The following is a 10,707-nucleotide window of genomic DNA, read 5'->3' as shown; positions in this document are numbered from 1 at the left end:
ACCTGAAGATTGTGACAGATGTGCTTCAGTTCCGCTTGATGTCTAAATCCAGTGTCACGTGGTTCCGATGCCTGCACAGACACGGAGAGAATAACATGATGAAGAAGAAAGTTTCAGTATATTAGATTATCTTAGAATATATTATATTGAGTTTAACATGACGCTCCCCCAAATTAGAGTTTTATTAGCTGAGGAATGTAAATGTAAAATGTACTAATAATTAAAAATTAATTAAAAAAAAATAATAATAATGAATAATAAAAATATAGTTTCTTTTGTAGGATCTTAAATCACAATTCCCTAAAATAATTTTGTCAGATTAATTGAGAAGCCTGAGAGAATGTAATAATAATAATAATAATAATATATTGCATAAAAGTCATGATGAATGTATGATGTAATGACTACGAAACATTTTAGTATGACCTTCAGGATTACACTCTATGATGTCTACATATATGCCTTACAGATTTGTTTCATTAAATAATGTTTTACTCATATATTTGCCTCAGAGAAATATAATTGTAGACAATAATAGCATATAACCCAAAGTGAATAATTGCTATAAACAACAGTGCTATTTTAAACGAAAGCGGAATGTCGTATTCTGCTCAGGCGCTGTGCGAGCTGCTATGAGGTCCTTCTGAACGCCATGCGGTGTTGGATAATTCTAGAAGCGCGTCAGTGAGACTTCAGTGCTAGCGCTGCTGAGATTGACCCACAGCTCACTTACTCGACCTCCAGCTGTTCTGAACACATCTCTTACTCAGCGTTCATCAGTCGAAGATGTTGTCCGCGGCGAGAACAGCAGCGAGGAGCGTGTCTCGCTCTCAGAAGACCTGCAGTGGTGTGTCCGATCTCATCCAGAAGGTGAGAGACTACTGAGGGCCCTTAAACAGAGCTAGCCCCTTCAGTCATGCCTTTATATCGTGCGAGGGCTCTATCAGCGCTTATGGGATGTGTTGTGTGTGTCAGACACTCAGCTGTAATGATGTGCAGTGAGTTGATGAGCAGTTCACATCATATGTATAATCTGTCTACATAGGTTTTAAAAGAAATAAGAGAAGCTGTAAAGAATGATGTGCCCCGTGTGTTTGTAAAGGCTCACGTGATTAATCTGCTCCGTGACAGAAGTCATGTAACGTTAAGAGAAGTGAGGATTTATTATAAAGAACAGATGTTATATCATCTAGAGCGTGTGTAACGTGTGAAGAGCGGAGCAGCTCATTCACGTGTGTGTGTGTGTGTGTTTTAGGAAGAGTGTGTTTGACCTTCATCATGTGTCCTGAAGCATCGAGCATCTTCCCTTCATCTGTGTGCTTTACTCTTAAACTACTTAGTCATGATTAATATACAAAAAAATACAACCTTATTTTCCCACTCTTTTTGCGCTTCTGTATTGTCCCAGTGTGTTTGTAGTGATGTTGACTCTATCCAGGTGATTCTCTATGCATCAACATGGCATTAAAGCACATGTTCAGACTAGACTCTGTAGGGTTCTGAAGGGACTCGTGGCACACTGAGTCCTCATCATTCATTATCTCTGATCAATGTGTGTTTCTCAGGCTTGTTGGAGGGGATGGAGTCTCCAGACTGTGGCCAGACGTCAGTATGCGTGAGTATATCATTGTTTGTGTGGAGCTCCTCTGGTGATCGTGGAGGTCCGTGAGCGAGTGTGAGATCTGCTGATGGTGTTTCAGGTCGGAGGCGATCAGAGGCGCTGTCGTCGGCATTGATCTGGGGACCACCAACTCCTGCGTGGCTGTGATGGAGGGCAAACAAGCCAAGGTGAGCTGGAGCGTCCTCACAGTCAGGGGCTGAAGACCAGGAAGATGTAGAATCAGATGTTTCACGTTCACCTTAATATGAAATATTGAGAATTGTGTAAAAACAGTCAATACTGGACCTGCCTGTTTTGAAAATTACAGCATTTAAAATGAATGATCAGTGCACAGCATCATTGGTTGTGAGAGCATGATCAAACCTAAATGAACCTTCAGCCACTGGGAAGAATCAGTCAAGTCACCTTTATTACTGAAGTGATTTATACAGTACAGATCATCTTAAAGCAGCTTCACACTGATGAAAACTCATAGGGCTGCATGATGAATTGTATTTTAATTCTCTGGATATTTATACTGAAAAGAAAATCCATTTATAGTTTGTATTCGTTTAAAATCCCCCAATCAGAGCTTTGCTCTTAACTCAAAAGATTTTCTCCCCAGTGGTTTACTTAATCTTCCCAACCTGGCAATCACACACACACGCACTGCATTAAGGACAAATTGCTGATGAGCTGAAAATACTGGTGAACGTGTAAGTTGGAGTTTAGCGATCTCTGAGAGATTCTGCTCTATTAAAGGTGTCATACAGCCAGTCTCTTGCTTTATGCTATAAACCATGCATTCATTTGTTTTTGTTTTTGAAAACGTTTATATACTGAAGAAATGTAAAAAAAAAAAAAAAAATTATATAAATGACAATAATCGATCTTAACCAGTATTGTGCACCCCTAGAAACCCAATTATTGGGTGTGTACGGGTCAGGGTTGCAAAAGGTGAAGAAATTCGGAAACGTTCCATGGTTTTTTTGGAATATTCCAGAGATTTATTTTTTGAAGTTTCTGTAAATTGACCAGAAATGTTCCACCCCCTTGCAACCCTAGTTGAGATTGTGCTGTAAAGCGTCTCTCCGAAGGGCGTAGAGTCATCACTGAGTTGTGTGCTGGTGTCAGGTGCTGGAGAACGCCGAGGGAGCGAGGACCACGCCGTCAGTCGTGGCCTTCACAGCGGACGGAGAGAGACTCGTGGGAATGCCAGCCAAACGCCAGGCCGTCACCAACCCCAACAACACGCTCTACGCCACCAAACGCCTGATCGGACGCCGCTACGACGACGCTGAAGTCCAGAAAGATCTGTAAGGCTTTTGATTGCACAATTCCAGTCCCTTTATATATTTAAGTGTAATGTAAGTTTACATAAGTGATGAGCGTTGCTGTGATCGACAGGAAGAACGTGCCGTATAAGATCGTGCGAGCGTCTAACGGAGACGCCTGGCTGGAGGCCCACGGTAAACTGTACTCTCCCAGTCAGGCCGGAGCCTTCGTCCTCATGAAGATGAAGGAGACCGCAGGTCAGTCCTCCGCTGGAAGAACACAGTCTTCAGGGCTCCACAGTATGACCAACAGCATCACAAAAAAAACGAATACCTAGCCTTAAAAAAATAAAACGAAACTCAAGCTCACTGAAGACAAGTACATTTTTACATTTAATGCATTTAGCAGATGCTTTTATCCAAAGCGACTTACAGTGCATTCAGGCTAACATTTTTTACCTAACATGTGTTCCCTGGGAATCGAACCCACAACCTTGCGCTCCTAACGCAATGCTCTACCACTGAGCCACAGGAACACAAGTAAACATTCAGTGATTCAGAAGACAAATATCTATGGTAGAACAAGTAAGAAATGCTACATACATTGTATAAACTAATCAAGTGAATAAAAACACTGCATATTTTTATTAACGTTACAAAAGAATGTACAAAGCAGGAATATTAGACTGCTGTCACTTTAAGAGCTGCCCGGATCCAATGTACTCTTACACGCGTTTTCTTGCTGACTGCATTTCAATGGTTTAAAATAACTTTTTAAACAGCAATGCTAAAAAAAGAAAACGTGCAAACGATAAGTTTTCGTGACCGGTTAATGTCACGTGTGAGTGTGTAACAGAGACAGAAACAATAGTCCACAATCTGTAGCGGTACACATGATCGTACGCTCCATCAAACCACTGCTTGTTTCTTCAGAGAACTACCTGGGTCACACGGTGAAGAACGCTGTTATTACAGTCCCTGCTTACTTCAACGACTCTCAGAGACAGGTGTGATGAAGCTTTCTCACTCCACCAGATTCACAAATATCTGTGCCTTATTCACTCACGCTGAGAGCACCGTGAACCAGCTTCGACTGTCTTAATATCTGCTGTGTTTATAGGCCACCAAGGACGCCGGACAGATCGCAGGTCTGAATGTGCTGCGTGTCATTAACGAGCCGACGGCTGCTGCTCTAGCCTACGGACTGGACAAGACTCAGGACAAGATGTGAGTATTAGATACTCAGCATAAATATATCGATTTCTCAAGAATTTATTAGTCTCGCCTGTCAGATAATGAAGGAAACATTGAAGCGCCTCCAGTCCAATAAATCACAGAAAGCTTTGTGATTTGCTACTTATGATATTGCGTTTTGGCGCTGTGCAATGTGGTGTTACTCAGAAAAACATATTCGGTGAGCATAAACTAGAAAAATTAACTCTAGAGAAGAGCTTTTTTTTTTTTTTTTTTAGTAGAAAATGTCCATGTCCTGTAACTGATGTAGATCCAAAATAATCCATATTGAATCGAACAACAAGTCTTGTTGAACATTATTTGACATGATCCTGTGTGCTTTGAGTTGAATCTGAAGAGTATTCCTGTGGTCTTCCCAGAATCGCGGTGTATGATCTCGGCGGGGGGACGTTTGATATCTCTGTCCTGGAGATCCAGAAGGGTGTGTTCGAGGTGAAGTCCACTAATGGAGACACGTTCTTGGGTGGAGAAGACTTCGACCAGCATCTCCTCAGACATATAGTGAAGGAGTTCAAGAGAGAGGTGCGTGTGTGTGTGTGTTATTAGTGTTCAGTAGCGATCGCTGATATATCTGAACACTAAGATCAGCCGATAACCGTCATTTGATGTTTAATTGTAAAGCCTCATGAAATCCCATCTTTCAGCTCAAGTTAATTATTCATCAAAATGTACCACACTGTAAAATAGTAAAGAAAGAACCGCATGAGATCAAATGCAGCAGTGATGCACCTGAGAACATTTACATATCAATTGAATATATATTTAAAAAAAAAATCTTTTATAAAAAAAAAAGATTATCGATGCTCCACTTATTATAGAATGTAAAAACTGAAGTATTGTCGTCTTTATGCAAGACTGTTGATAAATGGACCACAGCGGGCTATTGGAAATAAATACATTTTTACAGATTTGAAATGCATTTGCATTTTTTTTTTTAACTTCTCTTCAGCTGGCAGCAAAACTTAAAGGATGACTGATTTGAATTCTACTTAATGCGGTCAGGTTCCATCATAAGCTGCTGTAGGCTCATGTCATTAGACCTGATTGATTAGATGCCCTTAAAACACATTAGTAGAGGACCGCGTGAATGCTCTGCGGGATGTTCAGCGTCTGGTCTGTGTGTGGTTGCAGTCTGGCGTGGATCTGACCAAAGACACCATGGCTCTGCAGCGGGTGAGAGAGGCGGCGGAGAAGGCCAAGTGTGAGCTGTCTTCCTCTCTGCAGGTCAGTGAGTGGGACAGGGATGAAGAGATCTGGTGTAAGTGACCCAACCTCCCGGGCTTTGAAGAGATTAGCATGAGCTATGAACCGAGCTGCTGCAAGACACAGAGAGATCAGGAGCACTTCTCACATAATTAATGTGATTAGATCGCAACCTTTGCATTGTGTTAGGCACACGTTGCAGTATTGCATTTTCACAAACATGCATAGTGTATAAAAAAAAAAATAATTACAGGTAACTGGTGAGTAAAACACTGTGGCTTAGGTGCTTTCCCACACATGACCACTAGATGAGGCTACCAGCTCATGCAGTGCCGTTTAAAGCAACCTATGCATGAAATACCTATTTCAAGACACGCATTTTGCAGTTTTTTTTTTTTGACACGATTCATGAATATGTAAAGATCATATCCCTTTGTTATGAGCATTCACAGCCATCTGTATTTTAACATTATATTCCAACTCAAGTCGTTGTGTGAGGAACAAAAACGAGACATGCCGTTACAGACCTGTATGAGTGTCTTCTGTGGACATAAGATATATTCTGAAGAATGTTGAATGGACAAAAAATAAAACCTCTTTTATTGGTTTACAGAAAAAGTCAAACATATGAAACCTGAGTGAGTAACCTGATTGAAAGGTGCCATATTCACTTAGTAAATCTATATTTGTAGGCGACAGATTATGTACTTTGATTTGATTCAGTTAATCCAGCAAGCAAGAGGTGGTTAATGATAGACCAGTATAATGTCCAGGCACACATTTTTTTATATAGTAGTATAAAATAAAAATTTACACATTATATTGAAAATAGCAGAAGACCTAGGACGGATCCTTGTGGCACTCCATATTTTACTGGTGATTAAATGAGATGACTCCCCATTTAAACAAAATGGTAGTGATCGGACCGGTAGGATCTAAAGCATCTTAGAGCCTGACCTTGAATACCTGTATAGTTTTGTAATCAATCTAAGAGTATGTCATGATCTATGGTGTCGAACGCAGCACTAAGATCAAGTAAAACTAGCAATGAGATGCAGCCTTGATCTGACGCAAGAAGCAGGTCATTTGTAATTTTAACAAGTGCAGTTTCTGTGCTATGGTGGGAGGGATGGATGGATGGATGGATGGATTAGTGTGGATGACTGGTGAGTATAAGAAACCGTATGGTAATATCTCTGCACACAGACGGACATCAACCTGCCGTACCTGACAATGGATGCCTCTGGCCCCAAACACCTGAACATGAAGCTGACTCGCTCTCAGTTCGAGGGCATCGTGGCGGATCTGATCCGCAGGACCGTGGCTCCCTGTCAGAAGGCCATGCAGGACGCAGAGGTCTCCAAGAGTGACATTGGAGAAGTGCTGCTGGTGGGAGGAATGAGCCGCATGCCCAAGGTGAGCCCGGTCAGAACACACACACTGTGTGAGGAGGGCCTTGAGTGAAGTGTCTTCATGCCTGTGTGTGTGTCCTCAGGTCCAGCAGACGGTGCAAGATCTGTTCGGTCGTGCTCCCAGTAAGTCTGTGAACCCCGACGAAGCCGTGGCCATCGGAGCGGCCATCCAGGGAGGCGTTCTGGCCGGAGACGTGACCGATGTGCTGCTGCTGGACGTCACTCCTCTGTCTCTCGGCATCGAGACTCTGGGAGGAGTCTTCACCAAACTCATCAACAGAAACACCACCATCCCCACCAAGAAGAGCCAGGTGGGGTGATGATCTCTAACACTCGTCTTGCTCAAACCTTGTCTTCCTTCTCACGTCGTGGCTGAATTGAGCTTCACTATCAGACATGGCTTTCCGTATCATGGTCATCTTCAATCTCTGAATCAATGTGAACTTTGGTTGATGTGCTCCTCAGGTGTTCTCCACTGCTGCTGATGGACAAACTCAGGTTGAGATCAAGGTTTGTCAGGGGGAGCGAGAGATGGCTGCAGACAACAAGATCCTGGGACAATTCACCCTGGTACAAAACATTCACACGCACCTTTACATTTGATTTTTGAATTAGTTAATCCAGCAAGCAAGAGGTGGTTAATAATAGACCAGTATAATGTCCTTGCTATATATATATATATATATATATATATATATATATATATATATATATATTATAGAAAATAGCAGAGGACCTAGGACAGATCCTTGTGGCACTCCATATCTTACTGGTGATAATTGAGATGTCTCCCCATTTAAATAAACAAAATGGTAGCGATCGGACAGGTAGGATCTAAACCATCATAGAGCCTGCCCTTGAATACCTGTATAGTTTTGTAATTGATGTATGAGTATGTCATGTTCTATGGTGTCAAACGCAGCACAAGTAAAACTAGCAATGAGATGCAGCCTTGATCTGATGCAAGAAGCAGGTCATTTGTAATTTTAACAAAATGCTATGCTGGGGCCTGAAACCTGACTGAAATTGTCTATAAAATATAATGGTATTAAATAGTTCAAGAACAACAGTGTATACCAGGCTGTTATGATGAATACACACCTTTTACATTTAGCAGATGCTTTTAATGCAGACTTACAGAAGAGGGACAAAGCCGTTTGTCAAAGAGCCAGCAACACTCATGATACGCAGTGCTGGGTTTAGTAGACCTCTAGATTAGGAAGCAAGCTAGAGAAGACCATAACCATGTTTCTTCATCTCCGGTCATGGCTCAGATGTTGTGTTTGTGTGCTCTGAACAGGTCGGCATCCCTCCGGCTCCTCGTGGTGTTCCTCAGATTGAAGTCTGCTTTGATATCGACGCTAATGGGATCGTGCACGTCTCCGCTAAAGACAAGGGCACCGGACGAGAACAGCAGAGTGAGACAAAAATCAGTCAAAATCAATGATGCATGTTGCAACAGTTTTTAAAAATTAAATATTTCACTAAAATCACACTTCAGAAGTGACTTTGAGCTGTGTTCTGAGAGGTAATGTTAACTAGCTCTCAAAAGAAGATGGTTTAGTCATCTGCTGTGTGTACTGTGGTCAGTAGTGACTGCAGGTCTAGTTCATCTGATAAAACTCACAGCAATGACTGTAAATACGATATCTTTGAAAGATCTTGTCCATTGTTACCTCGCATTCAGCTCGACTCTTCTCTAGTATGAGCTGTCCACTTTAACCGTCTCAAAAGTGTTGAATCCAAGTTGTCTTTATGAAAAACATTCATATCTCATATTATTTAATGCATGTTTGGTTCAGTTGTCATCCAGTCGTCTGGTGGACTCAGCAAAGACGACATTGAAAACATGATCAAGAACGCTGAGAAGTACGCAGAGGAGGACCGGAGGAGGAAGGTAGTGTTTAATACACATTAAACGTGGTATTTTCTCACACCGTATAACCAGTTGCAGAGTCTGAACAGATCAATCTTGTTTAAAGGATCGCGTGGAAGCGGTTAACATGGCCGAGGGCATCGTTCATGACACTGAGTCGAAAATGGAGGAGTTTAAGGACCAGCTGCCTGCCGATGAGGTCTGATCATCAGTCTGAAGAGCTCAGACGCCTGTGTTTTAGAGGAGTTGAGTGTGATCTTTGTTATCTCTCTCTGCAGTGTGTCAAACTGAAGGAGGAGATCACTAAAGTACGAGATCTGCTCTCACGGAAGGACACGGAGACGGGAGAAAACATCAAGCAAGCAGCCACAAACCTGCAGCAGGCCTCGCTCAAACTCTTCGAGATGGCCTACAAGAAGGTCAGTTCACTCATCATTAACCCTCTTTTCATCATTGCTTTCTGATTAAAAGCTGCCGAAGCATTTGAGCTTATTTTGACCAGCTGATAAATGGCCTTGCATCTGATCTGAAGAACTCTCTGGCCGTTCATGTGCTCTTAATTATACTAATCCAAGCATGGAGCTCTTACACCAAAAGACATAATAATATTAATCATCTTTATATAGCACTTTTCTAAGCACTGCACATTGTGAGGTTGGATCTCCTCCATGCATCTAATATATCCTACACACCAAACAGCATCAATGAAACACATCTGAAGTAAAACACTGGAATAACGGCGGGTGGATGCACACGCTAAGCAATGCACACCTGTCTCATATTCTGTGCTATGTGTCTGTCTCTAGTGCGCACACATGCCATATCCAGGAAAAAACAATGTTTCGAATCGATTCAGAGCATTCAAGCATGTTTTTTCCCATCACTAAGCTTGGTTTTTCTCAAATGTTCCCTGATCTCTGATTTAAAAATAGTGGGTGCATTTGTTAATGCAAACGATCTCAGCAGGTAATAGTCGATTGTAGTCTAGAAGTGCATCGCTTCTGAATCACAACACCCCTTAACAGAGGAAATACATGCAATATTTTGTCCACTTGATGCCTGTCCCCTGATGACTGGAGTAATATTGTTTGTGTTTGTCAGATGGCGTCGGAGAGGGAAGGCTCGGGCTCTGGATCCGACTCTGGAGGAGAAGCGGGAGAGAAGAAGGAGGGCCAGCAGTAAAGCTCCAGTTAGATGTGGACTGAATGTTTGGGAGCATGAATGTGTTTCCCTGAGCAGCATACACACCTTTATTCTCACACATACTGTGTTTTTGGCTGTAAATTCTACAAAACAATATTGTCAAGGCCTCTCATCCATCTCCTTTAATGTCTAGAAGTTCAAATTCAGTCATTGTGTCTGCTGGAAATGATCTGCGTGTGTCTCGAAGCGAACTGTGCACGCATTCGTTTTGGGTTTGAGGAGAGCCTGAAGATCACCGATGTGACTTGAGCCATTCAGAGATGCATTCCTGCCTACAGGCACCGTGTGTGTGTGTGTCCAACTTTACAAAGTGTCTTCAAGTGTGTGTGTTATTTTGGGGAATGAATGAGGCTGAATGTGTGGCTGAATGGCTTCAGGATGTCCATCTCTGCAGGACTTTGTTTCGAGAAACCCATGTCTGTTCTGTCCATCAGTTGCTCGTTTGTAAGAGTGTGTACATGTTTGAGCTGAGAGGATGAAGTTGAAAACGAGTATCTGATGTGGAATCAATCATTCTGATTATAATTTGGCTGATCCTGTCTACAGACTACAGCAGCACGGCTCGTGTCCTTATTTAAAGCACAGCGTGAGGTGAATCAGTCTGATCTGCCTTCACTAGTGATTCAGCTTGGTTTATTTCAGTCCGTGATGTGATTGTGAAGGATTACGCTCTGTCTGTCTCATAATACACAGCCCATCTCTTTTCTTTCTCTCTTTCCTATTCTCTCTGTACAAAGGCTGAAGATGTTAAATGTTGGAATTGAATGATTTAATAGGTTTAAAGAGTAATATTCAATGCAGTCTTTTATAATAAAATTGTGTTTGAACTCAAGTGTGTTATTTTCCAGGTAAACTGTTTTGAGTTCATCAGGAGTGATCAAAATG

The 10,707-nt window shown here is 42.0% G+C and overlaps 1 protein-coding gene across 1 annotated transcript; it reads left to right on the top strand.

Moving 5' to 3' along the window:
- The first annotated feature begins 657 nt into the window (after nucleotides 1–657).
- LOC132114063 (stress-70 protein, mitochondrial) lies at nucleotides 658–10,251 on the top strand. Its single transcript, XM_059522197.1, has 17 exons — nucleotides 658–870; nucleotides 1,566–1,615; nucleotides 1,701–1,788; nucleotides 2,735–2,916; nucleotides 3,008–3,132; nucleotides 3,808–3,881; nucleotides 3,995–4,101; nucleotides 4,488–4,650; nucleotides 5,260–5,352; nucleotides 6,538–6,747; nucleotides 6,827–7,054; nucleotides 7,209–7,313; nucleotides 8,044–8,161; nucleotides 8,546–8,640; nucleotides 8,726–8,818; nucleotides 8,898–9,038; nucleotides 9,721–10,251. Exons 1-17 carry the CDS (start codon nucleotides 787–789, stop codon nucleotides 9,799–9,801), a joined length of 2,037 nt encoding a protein of 678 aa, XP_059378180.1. The 5' UTR covers nucleotides 658–786; the 3' UTR covers nucleotides 9,802–10,251.
- The last annotated feature ends 456 nt before the right edge of the window (nucleotides 10,252–10,707 follow it).

The sequence above is a fragment of the Carassius carassius genome, chromosome 33, assembly GCF_963082965.1.
Source record: "Carassius carassius chromosome 33, fCarCar2.1, whole genome shotgun sequence".
Classification (NCBI taxonomy): Eukaryota; Metazoa; Chordata; class Actinopteri; order Cypriniformes; family Cyprinidae; genus Carassius; species Carassius carassius.
This window is presented reverse-complemented; position numbering and strand designations above follow the sequence as displayed.